Genomic DNA, 26,580 nt, shown 5'->3' with positions numbered 1-26,580 from the left:
TTGACACATTGAAATGAGGGTATGCAAATTAAGTAATGCAGATGTTTCACAATCATTTTAGTCTTGAGAGTGTAAAATGAAACCAAACGGAACATTAGCTCGGAGCTAAAGCATAGATTATAGATATGAGGTTCTACACAGGGTCCATTTGGTTACCAACTCTCCCATCATTTAACTTACTGGAGAGTGGGTGGGGACCACCTGGACCAGAGGCTGGAACCTATAAACCCGCGTCACCAGACCATGCCGGCTTAAACCCCCGGCACTCAAGGTGGTCCCCGGACCACTGGTTGAGAACCACCACCTGACCTGACTCTACACTTCTACAGTCTACATGTAGCTGTGAAGTGAAACACAAACAAACAGCTGATGATAGACAGAGTAGTGTGGGTGTGTGACTGTGTGAGTGAGCAGAGCTGCCACTGTGAGGCTCCAGCAACGGCTGTCCTGTCCTGTTGTCCAACCGTGGTTCCTCCCAGCCAGGCAGCGACAGACAGTCACACAAGAAAGAACCAAGCAGTCTAGACGCTGGTGGTGGTGGTCACACTGGTCAGGTCCAGTAGGCAGGCAGCAGGCAGGCAGAGAGAGAGACACACTGGCAGTGGTTCCCCGGCACGGACACGTCAGAACATTTTTGGACGGGAGTTCCACTCACTTCCACAGCCGAAGATACTAGAATTATAGAAGATCAGATTCATTATGAACAGAACATCTCCCCTCTCCTTCGTCTCAACGTCCCGCTGCTGAAGAAGTCACCGACCGAGAGAGGTAATTATAAAGGGTTGGGGGAATAATTAACATTCATGTTCATAAAACAACAGATGTTTTTATCAGTCGGTCGGTCGGCTCGGGTCGCTGCAGCTGACATAGTTTCCTCACTCAACCGTTAGCCAGCGTAGCTATAGCGTAGCTAGCTATATAGCCAGGGCAGCCAGGGCTAGCATTTTTGGCTGAAGGATATTTTGTTTAATGTTCTGACTCATGACATTATAGCACCGGGTAAGTCATCAATCTTACACTTCTACACCGTGCTAAACGCTGACATTTTCCTATTCTATTCATAAACTGGGGCAAAACTAAAGTAACTGGGGTGTTTATCAAGGTATAACGCCAGCGTTCGGTTTACGTTAACTGTAACCATGACATTATTATTATTATTATAGCAGCGGGAAAACCTTTCATTTTACGGTTCTACAGCGTGCCAATCATTTGGTGTGTTCATAAAGTACCGGGGTGAAACTATTAAGTAACTGGTTTAAGGGATAATAACGCCGGGAAATGGAGCGTTTTGGTTTTAACGTTAACTGTAACCTGACCCCGGCCGGGGTCTGCCTGCCTGCTGGCCCTGAGCCCATCCATTCATTCATTCAAGCCTTTTCATGTTACCCAGCCAGCGTCCAATATTTATTCATCATTTGAGCCACGTTATGTACGGACCCATTTGATGAGATTCAGCCTCTCAGGCCGAAAACGTAGAATATTCACAATTCCATGTTGTATTGATGACGAATTGGTACCATTTTAAGATAACATCTACATTCTCTAATTGTGTGTAGAGTCATTGTAAATTAAGTAATGCAGATGTTCAACAATAATTGACCTCTTGAGAGTAAAATGAAACCAAATGGGTCCTTTTGGTTTCATTTTACACTCAAGAGTTAAAGATTTATAAGTGTCCATTTGGTTACTAACTCTCCATCATTTAGCTGGGGGACCGCCTGGAACCCCCTCAGGGACCACTAGCTCTGAGGCTATGGACCAGAGATAGTTAAGAACCATAGATCTTAATTTAGGCCAATTTATTAACCTTTCAGTTGATCTATATTCATGAAAAACTGCCATGTCTAGGCTACATTAATTGCCGGCCTAATGCTAGAAATAAGGCTTCTGGAGCTGGCAAGTTATATAGGGCATGGCATAGTTTTAATAGGTCAGTTATTTTTTTATTTCACTAAAATGTGGTTCCCATTTGGGCTGTTTAAAAAAAGAAAACTAAACACGTTTGTCTGTTACACTCACTCACACAACGCCTCCACAATCCACATAATCATTACATGCCGTTTCCTCGTACCCAGGTCACTGTGTGTGACTGACTATGCCATACAGTTCAATGCACTTGCTGTCAACACAAAGCAAGCAATCGTTTAACGATTGCTTGCGTTTGACTTTGACCCAAATCAAAAGGAAGATGACGAAGGTTTTCTGTTTTGTAACACTATAGTTTGAGCTCTCATATCCATATTGTTGCTTGGCTTGCATTAGCCTGTACTGTTTGAAAACTGAGGCAGGTTAGTAGCCACTATAGCCAGCCAGAAGGTTTGTTTGATTTGTTGTATGTGGATCATGAATAAAGTGATTGGGTAACGGCTGATACAGGATAGCTAGCTAGGCACCAAGGAAGAGTGGGCGATTTGGCTATTTCTGTATTCAGTGATTGATTTCACACTCTTTGTGTCCTCCACCACAGTCCTTTAGGCCAAGTGGTTCTCAACCTTTTCAGGCCATGAGTGACTCTCCCAAAATAATGAACTGGGGGACCCACATCACCCACCCTGATAACGATAAGGATATATACAAGCCTACATTGCAACTTGCAAGGCATTCACTGTGAGCTTGTAGATCTGCTATTTTCACAATATTAGCTTATTTCTGTTTGACCAGTGTTTATATAGTATAGTTCGTTGATTTGATTACTTTTGTTCTTTCTTTTAGTTTTTGTTCAGGTATAAAAAGGTATTGAAAGTCCTTAACCCATTCTGACCGGGCACCCATTTTGGTGTTGGCATCATGTTATGCTTTAGCTATTGAAAAATAGCAGATCTACAAGCTCATATCGCGCCACCGAGTGGCGCGATACAAGCTTGTAGGTCTGCTATTTTTTTTAAATCGATGTGTGTCCAGTGGAAACCTCGTATGAATCTGATCTCAGGTCAGAATGGGTTAAATTGTCACTTCACTGTCATCTGGGGACACGCCACTACCCTGGGGAAGTCCCCACATGTATAGGTTAGTTGATATGTGTACATGTTGTCGGATGAATACACCAACAGTGTTTGATTTCACGCTAGTATTTCTGCCCTCCACAATCTGTTAAGGTTGCCGGAATTAGTACCAGGCCTAAACCAACCTGAGTGTTGTTCCAAATCCAGAGTGGCAAGGAAACAAATTTGCTTCAGGCTGTCAGGCAGAGACACGCCTAGAGGCTGTTCAGACCATACCATGTCCATGACCAGTATCTGTTGACACTTTTTGATTAACTCATTCTGACCTGAGATCAGATTCATACGAGGTTCCACTGGACACACTGGTCTGATGAACCCGTTCTGACCTGAGATCAGATTCTAAAAATGTCAGTCGTTCTTCGATTTTTCAAAAAATAGCAGACCTACAAGCTCGTATCGCGCCACTCGGTGGCGCGATATGAGCTTGTAGATCTGCTATTTTTAAATAGCTAAAGCACGACATGATGCCGACACCAAAATGGGTGCCCGTTCAGAATGGGTTAAACTAACTCCTGACTAAGAGCGTGTAACTGTAACGAGGCTATTACTGAATTTGAAAGTAACCGTATGATGTGCGTTTTATTTCCCCCACATTTATTCCAATTTAAAAGCAATGGTCAATAGTCTATTCATTTTGACCTACTTCTTGATGGCGTGTAATGTCATATCAATCTGTGTACAGTCACAGGCAAGGCAAGTTTATTAATAGTGTAGCAGCAGCACATTTGATCAACAAGGCAATTCGATGTGCTTTACATAAAAAAACACACAGGAACTATGCCATCAGAGCAAAACAAAAATACTGCACAGTCAGTGGATTGTTGACACCAGGAAGTACAGACTAGAGCACCAGATTTACGAGTTAAATTACATCAGGCTTGACATGTTGATTCTGGCCACGGCTGGTTTGTCATTGTGCTGCTCCAATATATTGATTGGCTGTTAAAGTACAGTACACAATACAGTTGTTGTTGTACCTGCCCTCTTGTAGTACCACTACCTACCTGCATGTCCGGTAATAAAAGGATAATGTGATCAGCTCTAATCTAGTTGTAATCTGACTTGTGACTTGTACATTCTGTTGTTCTAATGAGTTGTTTACGAGTTGTTTACCTAACTGCTTAGTGGACACTAGGACAGATAAGGCCACGTGTGTTATGTTTATTCCTGGAATTCATTTTTAGGATCAGAGCCAAGGAGAGAGAGATATGCAGGGCAGGCAGGCAGCTACTGCGGTGGTGGGTGGCCTGGTCACAGAGTCACAGACATGGGGGAAACAGTGCCTGGATTCATCGCACTGCTCCAACTATACAGTGTCACTCATCCGTCAGGATTCTGTATGGATATGACACTGAAAGATGTCTGTCTTGTATTTCCATGGTGGGAAAACACAAGACAAGACATCTTGTATTATGTTATTCCATTGTAGACCGATGAGCAGGAAGATTACAGCCTTGGCATGCCATAATACAATAGACTTTAAACTGTTTACTACAGTGAACACATGTCCGGTTGTAGTGTGGGTTTGGATGCTCACTGATTGTGGACATTCTGTGTTAGACTGCGCAGTAGTGATGGACAGACTGGTGTAAAGGAATTTAGGCCCCAAACCAGAAACCACACCAATGATTCACCATGCAACTCCTCGCAACCAAACGGTTGCGTGTTGTTGCATGTAGTTGCATGCAACCATTATGCCCAATAGCGGTTGCAAAGAGTTGCAAGGAGTTGCGACTACTTTGCATTGGTGTGTAGTATTGCATAAACCCTACTAGAACACAAAAAAAAAAAAAGTTACACCATTACTAAACGCAGGTATATTTTACCCAATGTGAAAGTATTCCATAAAACATATTTCTCATCAAAATATATTCAAGTACACCAATACATGGTAACTTGTAGCTACTCTTCTTTAATATTTCATCATAACTTTTCACACACAACAAAACAGGCCCTATCATAGTGGGGCGAAATCTGTGAAAAACGTGCATATTATTTAAAAGATATTCCTAAAAAAAAATGTAAATGAAGCTGGGAACTTTGGTCCACCCATTCCTGGGACATGTGAGAATGGTCAAGTGGAGAAAACAAAAAGTCCATTGTGGGTGTATGGGATTTTTCTCTATCTCACACTCTTATCACTAAACATGGGTGACATTCACCCGAACACCTGCCTGTAGAAAAAAACCAGGGATGTGGGCAGGAAAACAAACCTCCCTTCTATGATGTCACTGAGCATCATGAAGGTACTGAAAGTCCCGCCCACCTCAGACATCATCAACATGATGAAAATTACAAAACATATTATCGTCCGGGTGAAAATCACCCGTGTTTAGGGTTAGGGTTTAAGTACAGTTTTGATGTATTATTTTACTTTACAGGAGTAATTTCAGTACTTTTACTTATACTCCACTACATCTCTCTCAGAGACAAATATTGTACTTCTTTATTGGAATTTTGATTATTATTATAAAACATGTATTGACCACTTCAGCCTTTATATACAGTACATGTCAGCCCTTTTGAAAATAGGCGATCTACAAGGACGGATGTATTGTGAGCTTGTAGATCTGCAATTTTTCAAAATAATTGTATACATTTGAAAACTCTGCATAATGAGTACTTTCTACTTTTGGTACTTTAATTAGTTTAATACGAATCTTTATACTTTTACTAAAGTACAAAAAGTAACATGCAAGTACTTTTTCCACCACTGACTGTAGTGTAGATGGACCCTGATTGTTTTGAAGTGCAGTGCAGTGTAGTTAGTATCTCATTCGCTGTGGCTGGCAGCCAATGAGCACACCTTCTACTACTGGATTAATCATCTACACAGAAACGAGGGGCACATGGCGACCACAGAACTGCACGTGATTCAAGATTAAGAAGGGCGCTTTCATTCATGTCTTCCTACTCCTCCTTGGTCCTTTCCATAACACCCCCATGCTGCTTCATTGAGCTCGTTGCTCCCTTATCAGGGGGAGAACGTTGGGTTTCGTCGGCCTTCACAGGAACTGGATGTCTCTTATCAGTCATGCACCGTCCCGGGGCAGGGCCGACCACCTTACAAGGCCCGCCGGGATTGGATGAAGACCATGTGTCCTTTTAGCCCATTGGTTATAAACACCAACCCAACCACTCCCCCTTGAAAACATTTTCACCAACGCCCAGCCCACCTCCCCTCCAGAGGAATTGGGCCCCCCGACAGAGAAAAAACATTATATATTATACTATTTATGACGGTGTTTTCCGTGGGAGTCATGAGTCATGTGTGGCAGTTTTCACTGTGTGATTGTGTTTGCTTTACGCCTGGGGACGGGCTTATTTTACTGATTGATTAGTCATTATTTGACATGGAGGCTAAGATGACAGGAGGATGGTCTTTGACAAGAAGAAGACTTTGTTACCTGTGGAGTACTGTCCTCCTGAAGAAGTGTGGACGAGATAATCGGTGCCGGTTGTTGGTCACAGTGGTCAGGAGTTGCTCCCGCGTCCAGCAGTGATGAAGAGGCTACGGTCCTGGGGGGACATGGAGGGCCTCCGGGAGTACGATTCAACAGACAACGATTCAACAGAGTCCTTGTCCCTCAGGTCCTCCTGGTCCCTGGTGAGTCTGGAAGGATTGACAGGTGTCTCTGTGGGGGTCTACCACATGGTGCTTGGTTTAGACAGGTGGCTGGGCTCATTATGGAGAATCAAGCCCAGGGGTGGTGAATGCTGCTAGGAGGATGAGATGTGTCTGTGGATCTTATGTTTGCCCCCTAGGCTGTTTTGATGCTCATCCCTTTAGCTGCACATGGATAGTTTGTTTGTGACCTTTTGTGTCTGTGTTTCATTTATGTAGAAATGACTGCTGACATTGTTATAGAGATACAGTTGTATTTTGCCGCTCCATTTTGCCTACTAATGGTTCTGGGTAATTTAATGGATTTTAACAAGAACCTTTCAATTTACAATTTACAATTTTACAATTTAGGCATTTAGCAGACGCTCTTAATCCAGAGTGATTTACAATAAGCAAAAACTAAAAGCATACATCACATACATAAAAAGTAGTTATCATGAAACATGCGTAAGCTAAAGCGTAACAGTGGAATATCTATATAATGAAACTATACATATATACTATAAAGTGCTATAACTACCACATAAAATAGTATGCATAAGTTTTGTCTACATAAAGTTCTATCTAAGGGGCTAGGGTAAGTGCTACGGGCCATGATGGAGTCTGAAGAGGTGGGTTTTCAGACTACGGCGGAAGATTGGGAGTGAGGCTGCAGTTCTGATTGTAATGGGAAGTGCAGTCCATAGTTTTGGAGCCAGAAGGGAGAAGAGTTTGGGACGCGTGTAGCGTTGTCCCGGCGTTTTTAGTGAAGGTACCTCCAGCTTCTCTGCTTTGGATGATCTGAGTGCGCGGTAGGGTTTGAAACTTTGATCAGCCTTTCGCTGCCTAAACAAGTTTATGTCAAACGTAGCAGGAGGTATTAAGGGTGATTAATTGGCTGGGATGAATCGAACCTGTCCTGAAACAATTGGTTAATAAAGACTAAAATGGGAAGTCACGTGGCAGGAGATGTGACTCATACACAATGCAAACATCCTCACTGGTTATGTAATCATATATCATAACGTTGCAACATTATGGCTTCTTACTGTACGTTGCAGCATAACACTGTTAATAGCTATAGATAACAATGTCCTCCAGAGATACAGTATTATGCAACAGGTACATGAGTCTTTATTATGCCGTTTCTGGGCAGAAACCGTCAGATAGAAGGAAAGCGTGTGTTTCATCGAGAACTGTCATTTTGGTTTTGCGGAGGAGAGAAGAGATAATGTCGCTCCCCACTCGCTCCACACGGAGGGTAAGGACGCCGACTTCAGTGTGATGAACTTATTTAGACAAGTCTTGATTCTGTGCCACCATGGATTTACTGTACGCTTCACTGGTTCTTTTGTCCCCGTCTCTTGACAGTTTACACTTACAGTATATACCGTAGGTTGATGTTTGGATCTGAGATTGTACAAACAGTGTTGTAGTAGTTACTGTACAGCACAATGTGAGTTTCCCTCGCCGGTTAGTGCAGTCTCAGTAATCTGTGTTCAACTTCATTCTCATTTGCGTCCTCCCCCTGTCTGTGTGTGTGTGTGTGTGTGTGTGTGTGTGTGTAATCTGTGGGCTAGAGTTCTTAGAAAGAGCTGAGGGCTTCCTCTTGTTGACGGATGAATCCACATCAAAGCGACTAAACCACAATCAAAATGGTGGTTTAGAGTTTAGACGGCTCGCTCAAGTTTACCATAATATGTCTCTCGTTCTCTCTTGATCTCTGTGAGTGATTGAGACCGAGAGCAACAATAATTTGTTATAGCCAAAATATTTCAACCACTTCCTGGCGTCTCTATTTTAGACGGTGTATATAACCTATTAGGCAAAAATGTGACATGAATAATTAATAAATAAAACATCTGCGAGCTCACATGTGGTCGCAGTATTATAGGTATTTGTGAGCTTGTAGATTTCTTTAACTTTTGAATAGGGCTCAACTTCGCAGTTAAAGGAATGTTGTTGTGAATGTGAAGGGGCTGCCTTAGTTGTCGTTAGTTTACTCAACTAAACAATTCCCCCTGTTGTTGTTGTTGTTGTTGTCTATATGTGTCAACCTTGCACAATGTCGCCCTTCATTTCCAACCCTCTCGCTTCCCACCACTGGTCCCTCGGCTAGACTCAGAACAAAAGGTCAGTTAGAGATATGGATCCATTCACGTTGCATAAACCTAGTGATGTAACTGGGGAACTGTTTACTACTTACTGCGCCTGCTGAACCAGTCCATGACCTACGTTGACCATGGCCTTCTTTCTTTTGTTTGGCTAAATTAACATTTGAGTTATGCACTTCCATGTTTCTTTACTAGCCTGACCCCATAGAAGCAGTTAAGTTAGGTAAATGGCTGTAGGCTGTAGGCTACAACTGTAGTTGTAGGCTTTAGAATTGTAATTTTGATAAGACGGCTCTTTTTAGTGAGGCAGTTACGGTATCTCAGGTTTTATATATATATATATATATATATATATATATAATGAGATAGATAGATTTAGGCCACATGCTGGGTGTGTTCAGCCTCAAAATATATTCAGGAAAGCCCAAGCCTTGTTTGAGTTGGAAGCCTTGCCAATGCAACGGCAGAGCCACACTGACTGGACTGTACACAGTCATGCTTTTCTGAGAACCGTCCTTAACAGGCGTCAGGCGATCAGAATGTAAACAGGAAGTCATCCGTTCTAAAAGGCAGAAGGACAGAGGGTCCTCAGTGTGTGTGTGTGTGTGTGTGTGTGTGTGTGTATGGGGGGGGGGGGGGGGTGGGGGGGGGGGTGTATCCTCATTCTCAACGGGGGTTTTGTGTCAGTGATATTGTTCTGGAGGCACACAGGGCCTTGGTGACCGTGCCACGCTGGCAGTCTGCAATGCAGGTTGGGAGATAATTAACGTCAAGCGAGCGGCCGGGTACATGGGCTGCCAGAGAGCAAGAGGAGAAGCGAAAGCCAACACCGGGCGCCAGGCAGTCCCACTTTTTACACCGGAGGAATAGCAGATACTTTAGGAGAGAGAGGGAGAGAAAGAGAGAGAGATATCACGGTTACGAGAATCGTGCGCAAGAGAGTGAGTTCTGTTTGTTGACCATCGAAGTTAGAGAACTACCGGTAAAAGAAGACCAAAAGGAGAAGTTGTGTAGGATTGCTTCACTGATATACGCTAAAGTTATCTGGTCCTCAGACTTAACCCTCTTGTCACCTTAGCTTTTAACCACTTTGTTTTAAACTTTAGCTGTTGAAAAATTGCAGACGTACAAGCTCATAGCGTGGCACTCGGTGCCACGCTATGAGCTTGTAGATCTGCTATTTTAGAAAAATCATTAATGTGTGCAAAACCTTTAATATGTATTCTTTCACAGCGAATGTTTTTAACTCAAATATTAGCATCTGGGGGTCATATTTTAAGATGGAGGTCGTGGCCAAGTACATACATAATTCTAGGGGTTCATGACATGAAAACGTTTGAGCACAACTGATATAGAAACATAGACTTTTTGTAGAACCTGGTCTCAGAGTCAGGTCTTAAGGAGGTCAGAAGGCGGCACTGGCAGTTCCTCACCATCTCTCTCTCCCCTCTATTCCAGGCAGAGACCATGAGTTACGTGTAGAATCTGGTCTCTTCAGGCAGTTCCTCACCCTCTCTCCTCCTCTCCCCTCTCTTCCAGGCAGAGACCATGAGTTACGTGTAGTTTCTTCAGGCAGTTCCTCACCCTCTCTCCTCCTCTCCCCTCTCTTCCAGGCAGAGACCATGAATTACGTGTAGTTTCTTCAGGCAGTTCCTCACCCTCTCTCCTCCTCTCCCCTCTCTTCCAGGCAGAGACCATGAACTACGTGGGCCAGCTGGCGGGCCAGGTGCTGGTGACGGTCAAAGAACTGTACAAAGGCATCAACCAGGCCACGCTGTCGGGCTGCATCGACGTGGTGGTGGTCCAGCAGAGCGACGGAACGTTCCATTGCTCGCCGTTCCACGTGCGCTTCGGCAAGCTGGGCGTGCTGCGCTCCAAAGAGAAAGTGGTGAGTTGAGACTATTTTCTTTTTTTCCGGCGGTTCTGTTATTTGTCCGTCTTTTCGCTCATTTGAGAAGATCAATGAGTGGACTTTCTGGATACTTTTATCTAACGTATCTACGTATGACTTGCACCACATTTCTGCAAGGTTTCAGTCCTATCTGACCCCAACTTCCATTTATTATTGTTATAAATTAATAAAATTATTATAAAATTAAAGCAACATTTTCAGAAAAAATATTAAACACGTGAGGGGAAAAACATGGATGGATGTTGCCATTTGCAGCGTGCACAAGACCTTCGACACTGATCGGTCCAACACACTGCGTTTGCAAGATTAGCCCCAGTCAAACAAGCACACACACACACACACACACACACACACACACACACACATAGACCCTCTTCAAGACAGATCACCTCCTACAGAGACACACCATTAAAAAAGAAAGAAGAAAAAAGAAAGAAAATGACTTGTTTCTGTTAGTTTCCCACGTTCTTTTGTTGGTTCACTCACTAATGTGCAAATGTAGGCCAGGCTTCTTCGCAAAAGTTCGCACCTGGCAAAAAGAAAATACTTGAATGGCTGTGGTGGACCGTGGAATGCACCTCCTGGCAAAATAAGTCTTGAATAGCGGTGGTGGAATGCTCCATATAAGGAGAAAATGGGCCTCAGCCCTCAACAAAAGTTAGGATTTAAATCTGTCATGATTCCAGAAAGTATGGATAAACCGTTACCCGTGTGTTTGCTCTTACAGGGAATGTCCTCTCAGTTCACAGAAAAATAGATGTTCTTTATCTCCACTCTTTGTTTAAACGAGCTGGCTACTATTTCGTTCCCCCGACGGCAGATAAGACTCCATTAATCATGGTGTAGGAGCAGTAGTGTGGCTATTTTTAGCCTCTTCTATTTCCTTTGCCATGGCAGTCCTTTGCCTCTGCTGCTGCTTGGAATGATGCGGAGTGCATATCCCAGAGATCCTGGACCTACACTACATGTATAGGCAGGGCTGTTGGAGATCATAATCTCGCCTTTTCACAGATTACTCACTTTCTTTATGTGGTGAAAGGCAGAAAGCATATCTGATGCTATAGCGACAAAATGTAAAACTTTGTACATAATTCCAAGAATAGGTAAAATACATTAACAATCATGAGCCATATGCTTTTTTTTTTAAATATATGTTTTCATCATGAATCACAATTTTCCCTCCTACAGTAATTCTATATACTACGGCAGTGATACTCGAACCTCTTGGTTGCTAAACCCACAGAAAGCTGGGTACTGGTAATCTATTTCATGGAAAGTTTATTTCATGGAAAGCCATTTGTGTTGTTGAATGTGGGCCAAGTCATGAATGACTTTGTGAAGCAATTGAAAGAGAGTTTATATGCTCAGCTATCTCTCATTTTGTACCACACTTGATAGCAGGCAGACAGACAGAGAAAATGGCAACGCCAAACCATTGCACTTGTTGTCATTTTATCAACGGGCCCCTTGCCATTTTTATTGTGGCCCCACAGGTTCAGCTATTTGAGTATCCCTGGCCTGCACTACGGCTTGTTCTCAGTACAGCAATATCAGATGTCCCATGGACTGTCCTGTGCTGTTTCTCTCTTCAAGAACTCTCATGTGTTTTATCAGTGGCGTGCACAGACATTTAGAGGGGCAGGTGCTCAAGTGGAAAAAAAGGGCACCTTGTGCAGCGCATTTTGGGGCGGGAACCCATTTTGGTGCTTTAGCTATTGAAAAATAGCAGATCTACAAGCTCGTAGTGCGCCACCGAGTGGCGCGCTACGAGCTTGTAGGTCTGCTATTTATTTATTTTTATCGAAGAACCACTGACATAGAAACATAGCTTTAGATTGTGGGGGCCTAAATAATATAGTAGAAGCATTTTTTATCAAGATTTGATCAATGTCACCGCATGGTCCACACACTACAAATTAAGAAAGAAAATATTATTATTATTATTATTTTTTTTAGCAAAATTGCTAAAAGGGCAGTGTCGCCTAGTGTCTATCTGTGCACGCCACTGTGTTTTATACGTGTGTTGACTGCCAAATCAATCGTGATTGTTTAATAATTAACACTGAAGAGTATTTGGCAGGATTTTACAATCTCGGAGAGTTAAATGATTTAAGTTAAAGTGTAAAAAAAATGCATCTGTAAATATTTACACTCTCAGAGAAATTAACTGTCAGTATTTTATTGCGTACCGGAGATGGCGTACGCTACAGCAGGGGGTTCTCAACCCGTGGGTCGCGACTCGCGACCCCTCGGGGGGGGGGGGGGGGGGGGTCGCCACATTATTTTGGCTGTTCCGCAAAATATTTTGTTTTATATTTTTTTGCAACTGAATAGCTGGAAAATGGAAATTCAGAGTTTACATAGTACACAGTAGTAGTAGTACATACAACATGCATGAACTTTCCTTAATGATTATATCTGGTTTCAGTATTCATTTATGATATTGATATTGTTATGATATTTATGATATGTTATTAACCCATTCTGACCGGGCACCCATTTTGGTGTCAGCATCATGTTATGCTTTAGCTATTTAAAAATAGCAGATCTACAAGCTCATATCGCGCCACCGAGTGGCGCGATACGAGCTTGTAGGTCTGCTATTTTTGAAAAATCGAAGAGCGACTGACATTTTTAGAATCTGACCTCAGGTCAGAATGGGTTCATCAGACCAGTGTGTGTCCAGTGGAAACCTCGTATGAATCTGATCTCAGGTCAGAATGGGTTAATGATTATATCTGGTTTCAGTATTAATTTATGATACTGATATTTATGATATGTTATTAAGGTTATTTTTTTGCAGTCAGTTTGTATTGGTGGTGGGGAGGGGAGGGGGTCCCCAGCCAAAAACGTTGAGAACCCCTTGCACTACAGTACACTTGTGGGGGAGAGTAGATGTTACAACGTCTTCATCTGAAGGATTAAAATGCCTGGTTGTTATGGCAACAGGTTAGTCTTGTGTATGTGGAGAGATGCAGAGGGGAATGGGAAAGGGGTGGTGTGGGGCTCAGAATGAGAGAGGGGTGGTGTGGGGCTCAGAATGAGAGGGGGGTGGTGTGGGGCTCAGAATGAGAGGGGGGTGGTGTGGGGCTCAGAATGAGAGAGGGGTGGTGTGGGGCTCAGAATGAGAGGGGGGTGGTGTGGGGCTCAGAATGAGAGAGGGGTGGTGTGGACTCAGAATGAGAGAGGGGTGGTGTGGGGCTCAGAATGAGAGAGGGGTGGTGTGGGCTCAGAATGAGAGAGGGGTGGTGTGGGGCTCAGAATGAGAAAGGGGTGGTGTGGGGCTCAGAATGAGAGAGGGGTGGTGTGGGGCTCAGAATGAGAGAGGGGTGGTGGGTGGGTTCAGAATGAGAGAGGGGTGGTGTGGGGCTCAGAATGAGAGAGGGGTGGTGTGGGCTCAGAATGAGAGAGGGGTGGTGTGGGGCTCAGAATGAGAGGGGGGTGGTGTGGGCTCAGAATGAGAGGGGGGTGGTGTGGGCTCAGAATGAGAGAGGGGTGGTGTGGACTCAGAATGAGAGAGGGGTGGTGTGGGGCTCAGAATGAGAGAGGGGTGGTGTGGACTCAGAATGAGAGAGGGGTGGTGTGGGGCTCAGAATGAGAGAGGGGTGGTGTGGGCTCAGAATGAGAGAGGGGTGGTGTGGACTCAGAATGAGAGAGGGGTGGTGTGGGCTCAGAATGAGAAAGGGGTGGTGTGGGGCTCAGAATGAGAGAGGGGTGGTGTGGGGGGCTCAGAATGAGAAAGGGGTGGTGTGGGCTGGCTCAGAATGCACTGTTTTTCAACAGTCACGTTCAGTATGTGTCACTGAGATTGTTTTCGGAACGTCGGCTTCTAATGTCATCAACCTATAATCCTCCCTACTATAGAGTGTGCTGACCATATAAGGAGTTCCTCCCTGTCCCCAGTTAACGTCAGTATGTGGAAAGGTCCATAGTGACTGCATTGAATGGTGTTGATAAGGGCTGATGACAGATATTAAAGACGGAGATAGCGTTCGAAACCGCTCGTCTAATCCAGTCTGGGTTTGAGCAGTAGAAAAGGTTTATCTATATATTTCTTGCATTACTAAGCATTGATCCTTCCTATTCAGCACCCACAGATTGCAGATGGCTACTATGGAGTCATAACTAACCATTGATGAATGAAACGAAGACAAATTGAATACCAATGATGATTAACTTATTATTATAGAGGAAAAATAAATTAAATCGTTAATTCACAGAAATTAACATCATACAGTCACCAGCAAAATACCAGGCACTGTTTGCCATATATGGCTGGTAGAATTTAGCCCCTCCTATGTCCAGCTTTGAGGGTTTGTGTAAACGCAAACATTTAACAAAAACATGTAAACACAAATATTAAAGACAAAAGTCAGGAGGCAAATTGTGATTGGCCAGAATGAGATGATAAGAGCGAGTCATACAGCAAAATGGGGAAGGCCCACTGGATCTGATCATGTTGTATCAAGTGCTCGAAATGTCACCTCGGTGGTAATCGAAATACATTTTCTGATTTTCAGCCAGCGTGCGGTCTCTTTTTGTCTACGTTAAATGTTTTCCTCTGGTACGCACCTGGGATTCTATTTGTATCCACAGTCAGGATTTAACCCATTTTGGACTGAGGTCGATGAAAAAAAGGCTTCTAAATCCTAATTTCTTTCTGAAAAACCCATGTTTCTATGTCAGTGGTGCTCAACCTTTTTCATGTCAAGAACCCCCAGAATTATCTCTATTGGGCCACGGACCCCCATCTCAAAATATGTAGTTCCAGGGAGGGACCCCCCAGAAGCCAATATTTTAGTTAAAAATGTTCACTCTGAAAAATATATTCAAAGATTTGTGGCACATATTTTGACGACTTTTCAAAAATAGCAGACCTACAAGCTCGTAGCGCGCCACTCGGTGGCGCGCTATGAGCTTGTAGATCTGCTATTTTTCAATAGCTGAATTAGAACAGAATGCTTAAAACACCAAAAGGTGTTCTATCAATTCTATCGCAAAAAAGCATTTTGCCTTATTGAAAAAAGTAAGTGGTACAGTGTCGGGAATGTGCTCTAAGTGGAACTGCCCATCACTGTGGAGCAGAAACGGGTCTGTGAAAGCCCGGATGTGGAGAATACCAGCAGGCTGTTGTTGTTGGCCCAAAAACCCACGGCACAGTCAGTCAAGTGGATCTAACCCGTCATTGAGTTAAATGGGCAAAGACCTCTTTATTATTCTGGTCCATTATCAGTTGGGACATTGAAATTCCCAGCCATCATTCACCACACTAAAATCCCCCTGGCAACACCAACCAAGGGTAGGGGGATGGGGGGCCACTGCCAACTGCCAAGGCTTGTGGCTTTGCTCAAAACCGACACGGGCAATAAAAGACATCAGCAAAGGGGAAAAGACTCGAAAGAGTTGGCCCCAGCCAGCAGAGCACGGTAGCAAACGGATTTCTGTGAGAAAAACCCACCAGTTGTGGATGTCTGCAGGTTGACAGACTGGATAAGGCAAAATTCTCCCTCCTTAACCCCCTTTCCTCTACTCGTATTAGCCGTGGCAGACGTGACCTGGATTTTTTTGCTTTGGTGGTGTCAGGTTTCTGAAGGGCCTTGTCTGTCCGCTGGGGAATTGTATGGCAGACATATTATAAGCCATGTTCTGTTGGCAGGCTGTGGGAAACACAAGCCCACTCACTGGGCGAGATTCTCTTCTTAAGTTATCAGGGCTGTGGGAAACACAACAAGCCCACTCACTGGGCCAGATTCTCTTCTTTAAGTTATCAAGAGAGGAGACGGGATGTTGGATACAATCTATAATCTACACGGCCTTAAAACAACGTGGAAGAAATATGAAATATGTAGATGTGCTGCATAGTCGGTTCACAAATATAACGTTTTATGAAATCCCCAAACAAATCATATCTGCAGATTCTAATTTGATGTTGGACAGTTTACTCAAAAAAACTATGGTTTTATACACAGTAGTACACATGTTTTCATTGTGTGGTCTGGGACTCCCTCAGGGGTCCTCGAGGGTGTTCCATGAGGTCTCAATCTAAATGTCAGATAGTTGCTAAATGATTGATACTGTAGTAGAAGTAGTAGTAGTAGTAGTAGATGGATATCAAACTGGGGATCCTTGAAATAAATAAACGTTTGTCCTTAATGTACTAATGCCTCTCTTCCACGTGATTCTTTCCAGATTGACATTGAGGTGAATGGAGAGCCTGTGGATCTGCACATGAAGCTGGGGGACAATGGAGAGGCCTTTTTTGTCCAGGAGATTGAAGAGCAGAATGTAAGCATCTGGCCTACTCTTTATTTGTGTGGGATAGTCGGATACTATTCTAAAACAAACAGAGCGCGAGTTTAAAACAAATTGATACCGTCCTCCTTATTATAAGTGATGTTGGCTAATTAGAAATGTACACACTGGATTAGAAGTAAAATATGAGACTTCACAATATGAGACATTCAAGCAGATTTGTTTTGAAAGATGTGTAACCGAGTGCTCTAGACTCTCAACACCTCTTTAAACACGTTTTTCAGACATTCTTCTTCAAACATTGTGTAACCCTGGCTTTGTTATAACGCAGCACCCTACTTCAGGCTGGGGCTAGGGCTGTTATTTTTGGAACGCATAGCTTTTCTTGTCCTTTCCTCACACAAAAACATACCAGCTTTGGCATTTATTTGTGTTGCACACAAATCTCAGTCTGACACAGTATCACGGGATGGCTTCGCTCATCTCATAGCCTGCAGCCGTCTTTATGTGGAAACATAGAACCCTTTTAACCCCCTGGCATTTTTTTTGTCTGCAGCAGATAATTAATCCATTGTTATGCAGTTGTCTTGTGACTGTGATTTACCATTCTAAACCGTCTCGAGGGGAAATGTCTCAAACTGTCGCCGCAGCTCAACGCGACAATCATACATTTCTGCTTTAGGGACCATCACCATATTGAGAGTCGTATGCTATTTATATTTATGGGACCAAATGTCTGTATTTCATGTCTTGATGTTTTCTCAAAATGTCTTTAATTTGACCTGAGATCAGATTCTAAAAATGTCTTTTTCTACATCCTGACAGTTTTCTGAAAACGCTGTGTTTCTATGTCAATCGTTCTTCCATTTAAAAAAAATAGCAGACCTACAAGCTCGTAGCGCGCCACTCGTTGGCGCACTATGAGCTTGTAGATCTGTTATTTTTCAATAGCTTTCTCCATGCTTTATAATATATGTTTATTTTTTCAACAGGCCTCGCAGGCTAAAGTAGATTCACAAGAAAGTTGCAGTTTTCTTAAAGGGACAAAAATACATGTTAATGACGTTGAGAAGATTTAGAACAATTTCCTGGGGGTCTTTATGTGTAATATGTGGTTTTAGATATTTTAGATTTTAGCAGTGAGCCCAGTCTCTGATGTCATAGACACTGGGCTCACTTACTTCCTGAACTACATGTTGTCTCAGTAAGACAGCCCTCCACCTATTCACAAGGAGGAGCAGTGCACCAAAGCATTATGGGAATTGTAGTCCAGGAAGGAACCATAGACATTTAAAGGTAGACGCCCCTTTCGGCTCTGGAGCGTATGTGCTCAAGGGAGGGCAAAAAGTTCCCGAGATTCCTTTGCGAGCGACGCCCCGCGGAAGCATGAGAGTGCGTCACAGAGCGCATGTTCGGGTCTGATAAGTCCCGGATAAGATGCGCTGTGATTGGCCAGTAGTCACTTGAGTGACAGCGCGACGTAGCGTGCCGTCCACTCTTCCGGCGTACCAGTGTAAATTCTTCCGCCCTCAACACACATGGCTCCAACGAACTAACCTGACGCTGCCAGATCCAAGAAGCTTGCTACACAAATTTGTTTCACAGCTTATTGGGATCTGGGATCGCGGAAGCAAATTCGATGACGGGGCTGTTCCTTTTTTTCAAGATACTTGGTAGATGCCCAGGCCGTAGCGTAACGGTCTGGGCACCGGACTGGTAATCCAGTCGCAGTGTGCCGCGGGTTCGACTCCCGGACCCGACACGGCCTTTACTGCATGTCATCCCCCCCATCTCTCTCCCGTTTCCTGTCAGCCTACTGTCTGTCCCTTCAAAAATCAATAAAAAGGCGTAAGCCGCAAAAAAATATCTTAAAAAAAAAAAAAAGATACTTGGTAGATGATTGGATGGGACCGTCTGTCTATCACCGTGTGGGCGTGCAAACGCAACCAATCATATTGACGTGTCTATATAGCTTCGCACATATCCCGCCCTTAGCTCACGCTGATTGGTTCGGTACGAAACGGATTGGTGTTAGCTGAACTCCCTGAGAGATGCCAGATGGAAGCTGTGTTGGGGAACATGGTTACCCAATACCGCCCCCATCTGGCAGCAGGTTACCAACGAACTGCAGCAGCCAATGAGGCATCAATGTTGTTTAATATCTATGGACATAACTGCCTAGCCCAAGTCACGAGCGCCACTTTGCCTCTTCCAGCAGATCGTCCCCGCCCACCTGGCCACGTCCCCGATCCCCACCGAGGGTCACATGTTCTGGATCTCCGAGGTGGAGCGCCGGGGGTTGGGGACACACCCCCACGGAGCCTCCATGGACCTGGACGACCTGGCCGACCCGGAGGAGGAGGACCCCCCCGAGGCCCCCGCCCCCAGCACCGTGGCCACCAAGAAGAAGAAGAGACGGCGGAAGAAGCACAAGGGAGACCCGAGACGAGAGGAGCTGACGCCGCCCATGGCGGCCCTCGCCGCCGCTGCTGCTGCTGCAGCCGCTGCTGCTAATGCTAATGCTATCGCTGCTAACGCACCGCCCGCCGCCGTCGTAGTGCCGACCGCTGCTCCCCCCGGGCCGGTCGAGGACATCTTTGAGTTGGAGCTGAGCTCCGACGAGGAGGTCGCGGCGCCGCCCGCCTCAAGGTCAGTTAACCCATTCTGACCTGAGATCAGATTCTACAAAATGTCTGTTTGAAAATGACAGTTTTCTGAAAAAGCTATGTTTCTATGTCAGTCGTTCTTCGATTTTTTTCAAAAATAGCAGACCTACAAGCTCATAGCGCGCCACTCGGTGGCGCGCTATGAGCTTGTAGATCTGCTATTTTCAATGGCTAAAGCGTAACATAATGCTAACACCAAAAGGGGTTCCCGCCAAAAATGGGTTAACAAACACGTTGGATCTGTATGACGAGTAAACAGTGTTGTTACCGCAAATTTAGATTTTAGTTTTATTCGGTCCCTTGAATAGTTTTCATTTAGTTTGACTCACATTTTAGTCACCTGGAATGTTTTGGCGTTTAGTTTAGTAGTCTAGTTTTAGTCGACTAAATATCATGAGATCAAATCAAATCAAATCAAATCAAATCAAATCAAATTAAATCAAATCAAATCAAACTTTATTTATAGAGCACATTTACGTAGACCAGGTCAACCAAAGTGCTATACACGATCATAAAACAAGCATACAATCAACACAAATGGCATAGTAAAAACATCGAAGTATTTAGACAGATTAATTGGGTCAAACAACATTGAAAGCCAGGGAGAAGAGATGTGTTTTATTTTAAGCAAAGACTTAAAAGCCTCTAAGTAGCGGGCAGACTTAATGTGTAGGGGAAAACAGTTCCAGAGTTTGGGGCCGGCCACTGCGAGTATACCTGTCCTATACCTGGTGCTGGATACAGATGACGAGCAGGCTCGTCTTAAGGTGTTTGATATCGCTATAGAATTGCCTCGCTGTCTTTCTTTTTTTTTACCGCTCCGGTTGCTATGTACGGTTGCCAGGGCCCCGCCCACACTCATGGTTTTTCTCACTAGTAATAGCTTTAGCAGGTGTTTTTGTGAGTACTTTGTCCGCAATTTATTAAAATTTTGGATGTGTGACCTTTTTTGGATTATTTTTAATTCCTAACTTTTTGATGTATACTGGATTTGGGTCTAGCGCTCCGCTGGAAAATCATTGCAGATGTGCAACCTCTTTTTCTCATTTAAAATGTCAGGAGGTAGGAGTCATTTCCTCCAAAAGAGCAGGAGAAATGGGTTCATTAGTTCCTGTTCACTTGTGAATTGGAGGTCAAGCTCACTAATGGATCCTGTACGCCCAATTTTAGGTCCCTGTCCATGAACCCCATGTGGGACATCGACCCCAAACTACCTGCGGCCAGACACACCCTGGGCAGTTATCCGTATTCTGATGGCGACTGTGATTGGTCCACAACCGACAGGTACGTTTTGAGGTGCACCACACAAACGCATCATTTGTTAAACAAAATAAAACCGGCTCTTTGTGGGCGAGATTATGCTCACAGAGGCCAGCATTCATGGTTTAATGAGTTACGTCGTAACTCATTAAAAACACAAAGCTGCATTGGCAGCTCTTGTCTGTGTATGAGCAGGAACTACCGACTTTGTTTTATTGTAGTTGATAAACTATGCAACGTTGTTCTTGTGAAGTAGTTTGACATTCATAAATGAAGTATGTAAATAACACTTGTCTGTGTGTATGTATATATATATATATATATATATATATATATATATATATATATATATATATATTGTTTTGTAATTAAGTATTTATAAAGAGTACTACGTATGTCCATTTGGCCCAAGGGAACAACTACATCATACATCCGCTACCACACTACACTAGCACAAACACCCACAAGCCACTGGGGGCACGTTAAAAAGGTATAGGATTGAAAGCCAATGCACTCCATGTGCTCACGTGACGTGTTTGAGATGAATATTTAAATGATGTTTGAATACTAGTAACCTGTCGAACAAGTGTCTGAATATTCTGATATTTGGGTCCAGCCGTAACTGTGTTTGCACATTATTAGTAATTAATGTCTTTGTGTCTTTAATGTCCTTTCATTCGTGTTCTTGTACTTTGACCAGAAAAAACAATCCGCCATGTCAAACAAACAATGATTGAACTTGACAATGATTCAGAGAATCATAAATAGCCTGGCTTGATTCGGCCGGTCCCAGGCTGAATCAGAAACGCCTTTTTATACAGCCAAGTACTGCATGTGTTGCATGTAAGGAATTTCTTTATTGCTGCCTTAACAACCCACCATGACGCAACATGAAATATAAATGCAGAAATTCATTTAAATGTTGTTCATAGGACATACTTAACCCCCCGTAGATTGTGTGCTATGCAGATTTTAAATAATCACAACTGCACTTTCTGCACTTCAAACACCATAGGTACATTCTTTCATAATTATGGTGTGGGAGTGTCCGAGTGTCCTCACATTTTGGAATTTGGTTGCTACTAACCTTTCGACTATTCTACAAGTTAACATTACACCCTCCCCATCTCTATTCTTATTAAATGATGTATCCCAGTTGCCATTAAATAACACCCGTATTCGTGTCTTCTTTGCTGGCGTAACGGCCGCAAAGAAGATGGTTGCTTCGCACTGGAAACCGCCTCATACATTGTCATTTCGCCAATGGGCTTTGACCTTTCTGGATATCATTTATCTAGAGATGTCTACAGCAAGATTGCATGGTGCAAAAGAGGAAAACATTGAGATTTGGTCTGGTATTGCAGATTTGGTTAAGGGCATGGTTTAATCATTATTATTATTATTATTATTATTATTTATTTATTTTTTGTTTCCATTGCACAGTAGTAGGAGTAATGACATTTTGTGGCATCTTTGGTCTCGGGGGGGAGGGGTGGGTGGGATTGTTTGTTTTTGTGTTCCTTGCTTTTGCTGTTATGTGTTGTTTTATATGTGTTTTGTTTTCTTTAAGTCATTCATGTTGTTAACGTGTCTTATTGTGAGTTTTGTCTTAAAATAAAAATACATTTGATAACAAAAATAAATATAAATGCAGGTCTGCTGTCAAAGTACATGAAACAGATTATTTCATTGGATATTAACAAAATGCATGGTAATTGCAAAGCATAACCAAGTTTGGCTTCGGGGGACCACTGTGGCAGCATTAGTAGTGAACATCGGTACGGTACGGCGTGTTACATGGTTCACTGAGCAAGGCGTATCTCCAGGGCCAATCTGCTTTGTTACTGATCGCTGAGCACGTTTCCTTTTGTCTTCCCTTCCAGTCATGGCTTGTCGTCTCAGGCTTTCTCTCCCAAGAGTGACTCAGAGCTGCTGGTGAGGCCGCTGGAGAGCATGCTCCGAGCGGAGTCCCACATGCAGTGGACCTGGGGGGAGTTCCCAGAACCCACCAGGGTAAGTCCCCCACCCCCCCTCTCCCCCTGATCCTCATGGGCCATGGATGCATGGTTTTAAAACCCATTCTGACCTGAGATCAGATTCTAAAAATGTCTGTTACATCCTGACAGTTTCATTATTAACCCATTCTGACCTGAGATCAGATTCTAAAAGTGTCTTCGATTTTTCAAAAATAGCAGACCTACAAGCTCGTATCGCGCCACTCGGTGGCGCGATATGAGCTTGTAGATCTGCTATTTTTCAATAGCTAAAGCACGACATGATGCCAACACCAAAATGGGTGCCCGGTCAGAATGGGTTAAAAGTTAAAACCCATTCTGACCTGAGATCAGATTCTAAAACTGTCTGTTTGAAAATGACAGTTTTCTGAAAAAAGCTATGTTTCTATGTCAGTCGTTCTTCGATTTTTCAAAAATAGCAGACCTACAAGCTTGTAGCGCGCCACTCGGTGGCGCCTTATGAGCTTGTAGATCTGCTATTTTTAAATAGCTAAAGCAAAACGTAATGCTAACATCAAAAGGGGTTCCCGCCTAAAATGGGTTAAAACCCATTTACGCCTGACCTCAACATTTAAAAAAAATCTTCTAAATCCTCCGGTTTTCTGAAATAAATATTTTCACGATTTTTCAACAATAGCAGAGCTACTAAGCTCGTAGCGCACCACTCGGTGGCGCGCTATGAGCTTGTAGATCTGCTATTTTTCAATAGCTAAATTATAACATAATGTCTAAAACGCCAAAAGGGGTTCCCGCCCAAAATGGGTTTTAAGAGTCAAAGCTCAGAAGGCTCCTTTTTTTTTATTGATTTGAAGTATTTATTAACAGTTTGCAGAATTACAGTACATTTCAAGCACAACGCAATACAAAAACTGTTAACTGTGAGTGGAAGACCAATAAAGCACTAGACTTGTTTACAAGAGTGTCCACCTTGTTCAATTCATCATAACATTTAGAGACAAACAAATATACACTTATAGTGATAAAAACTGGAAATCATCATCATAAAGGAAGCAAAAAGGGAAAAGAAACCAACCAACCCGTTTTGACCAAAAACATACAGTTTTTGTTGTAAAGTCCTAAAAGCACACCCAGCGCCTGTATTGATCCTAATCAATGCGGTATGTATGTTTAAAAGTGAACGTTTAATTAACCCCTGGGCTACAATTAACGGAAAAAATGGATTATTGCTAAAAATACAAACCTACCGTTAACGGAATGTCAATCAATGTCAGTTATCGGGGTTAAACGAAGCAAAAATGTGCATGTTTTCGCTAATTTCGCTAATGTTGGATGTAATTTACCAAAAAACGGCCGAAATCTCTATGTGCGTCACTGTAAAAAAATTGATATTTTGCGATGTTTTGGGGTTGATTTGACCTTAATTTGACTTGGTTATGAAAAAGGTAGCATTAGCTTATCATTCCGGACAGCCAAACGAGTGACATGGGGTTAAGATACTACCGGATGTTATCGATCGTTGAACCGGAAGTGACTTGACCAGATTCGTCTATTTTTGTCAAAATCGGCATAATAGTGCGTTCCTGCCATCTGGTGGCAAAACGAGAGAATACATTATAGATGCCATGTCCATTTGAATGATCTGTTCAAACCATCAGATCTTTCTATTAATGTTAAAATGATGAATTAAAAATATGCCAATGTGTTACCCAAACACCGCCTTTCCAGGTCCCCAAGAAGGAGCGACAGCAGGAGAGACAACAGGAGCCGCCCCGGCCCATCACCATCACCCCGCCGGAGAGCACCCACTTAGCACCCATAACCATCACCCCGTCGGAGAGCACCCACTTCCGCGTCATCCTCAGCTCCGAGGCCATGGAGAACGAGGTGGACATGGAGGACTCCATGATGGGCCAGATGGATGCCAGCCCGGTGCAGCAGTGTGCCATCGTCAAGCCTGAGCCACGCACCCCCGTGTCCATGGGCGCCTTTCAGACGCCCGACGGCTCCATGACGCCAGACGACGGCTCCATGACGCCAGATGGCTCCATGGAGACGTCCCTCAGTCCCGTCCCCCCCGTCACCCCCCCCTCGGAGCCCCTGGACGACGTCCTGCCCCCCAACATGACCACCTCCACCCCCACGGACAGCCTCGGACAGCCTTCTGCTCACGGGACCACGGACATGGGGGACTCCAAGAGTGACTCGCCATCCAAAAAGAAAGGTGCTGTCCAATTTTGCATTTTAATGAACTCATTCTGATTCTAAAAATGACAGTTTTCTGAAAAAGCTATGTTTCTATGTCAGTCGTTCTTCGATTAAAAAAAAATAGCAGACCTACAAGCTCATAGCGCGCCACTCGGTGGCGCGCTATGAGCTTGTAGATCTGCTATTTTTAAATAGCTAAAGCATGACATAATGCTAACACTAAAATGGGTTTTAATTACTGTTATGTTGGGGGTTGGGTGCGGGATACAGTAGATATAGGAATTAGTGGTGGGTATTGCCTGTAACCTCATTATTGATACGTATCACAATACAGAGGCCACCGTACGATATATATCGATATACGATATTATACGTTGGTTCCAAATAATGTATTTACTACAAGAGCAGCTCTTATTATTATTATTCTGTAGCAAAAGGCAAAGCCTTTAAGTATTGCATAATTACACAAATACCATAAAACACTTTCAGGCCCACAGAGATCTTTAAATTAAATTAAAAGACACCCTGTGGCTTTAATTGTGCATTTGCACCTACACCTTGTGTTTTATGTGAAAACTGCATCGCCCACACAATCGATATAGCAGCCTCTGTATTGATTCCCATATCGTCTGGGAGTATATATCGATATATTGCCACGGCGATTAATTTAACCCACCACTAAAAGGAATAATAAAGCGCTAAAGCTTCAATCCATAACGTTAATGTCCTACCTGAAATTCGAAACTGGGTCTCCCCCACGAAAGACAACATTTCTAGTGCTCTGCCAATACGGCTCCGTCAGAGGAGATGCTGCACTGTGGTATTCAGACCAGAGACCCGGGCCAACGCGCGAGGCACAGAGGTTTCATCTGGTACCCTACTCCTTAAACCAGGCTTGTCGCTTTGGTGAATTTCTGATCAGTGTTGTCATGTCACGAGAACAACTACCATGAAATCCACTGTTTGATGATGTGGACAACATCCTGCATAACTAAATTCAGGACATGTGCGGTGCAGTGAATGTATAGACAGACACTAGTGCTGTCCGCCTCGGTCAGGTTCTGTGTTCTGTCGCTGGGTCGGCGGCAGGTTGCACCAGCACAATGTAGGGTAACAAACAAATGTGTACATGTACAAGCCGCACTGGACTATACAGTAAGCCGGCTATAGAGATAGATTTAGAAGGTCCCCTAGTGGCCGTTAGCTGTAAAAACCTGTATAGGCCACAGGGTTTCAAAGCATGGGGAAAAAAGTAGCGGCTTATAGTCCGGAAATTACGCTATGTTTTAAGTGCTGCACCCACATGCGTTTTGTTAGGTGGTCTCACCTGTTTCCAGCCCTATATAATGAGAGTCTGTTGTTTTGTATTCATTTAGCCCCCTGACCGCTTGTGGTCGAAACATGTTGGTTTAATAAAGGCTGCTCCCTCTTTTAACTTGGTTAATTGTGCGGGAACCCCTTTTAGTGTTAGCATTATGTCATGCTTTAGCTATTGAAATTTTTTAAAAATAGCAGACCTACAAGCTCGTAGCGCGCCACTCGGTGGCGCGCTATGAGCTTGTAGATCTGCTATTTTTGAAAAATCGAAG

At 43.6% G+C, this 26,580-nt stretch overlaps 1 protein-coding gene across 3 annotated transcripts in view; it reads left to right on the top strand.

Annotated features, from left to right (window-relative positions):
* Nucleotides 1-622: 622 nt before the first annotated feature.
* lpin2 (lipin 2) overlaps nucleotides 623-26,580 on the top strand; it is a 45,571-nt gene continuing 19,613 nt past the window's right edge. Inside the window, exons 1-7 of one of the 3 annotated variants that reach the window (XM_083781173.1) lie at nucleotides 623-768; nucleotides 10,408-10,608; nucleotides 16,822-16,917; nucleotides 19,100-19,533; nucleotides 20,721-20,834; nucleotides 22,694-22,823; nucleotides 24,512-25,007. In XM_083781173.1, coding sequence (XP_083637299.1) covers nucleotides 10,417-10,608; nucleotides 16,822-16,917; nucleotides 19,100-19,533; nucleotides 20,721-20,834; nucleotides 22,694-22,823; nucleotides 24,512-25,007 — 1,462 coding nt within the window. In that variant the 5' untranslated portion in view covers nucleotides 623-768; nucleotides 10,408-10,416. Of the gene's footprint in view, nucleotides 769-6,484; nucleotides 6,610-9,630; nucleotides 9,662-10,407; nucleotides 10,609-16,821; nucleotides 16,918-19,099; nucleotides 19,534-20,720; nucleotides 20,835-22,693; nucleotides 22,824-24,511; nucleotides 25,008-26,580 lie in introns of those variants that run through there. The other 2 variants (XM_083781172.1, XM_083781174.1) reach the window with 2 other exon arrangements.

This window comes from Protomyctophum parallelum, assembly GCF_964188405.1.
Source record: "Protomyctophum parallelum genome assembly, chromosome: 14".
In the NCBI taxonomy this organism is placed as follows: domain Eukaryota; kingdom Metazoa; phylum Chordata; class Actinopteri; order Myctophiformes; family Myctophidae; genus Protomyctophum; species Protomyctophum parallelum.
Note: the sequence above shows the minus strand (reverse complement) of the source record. Positions and strands in the feature narration are given on the sequence as shown.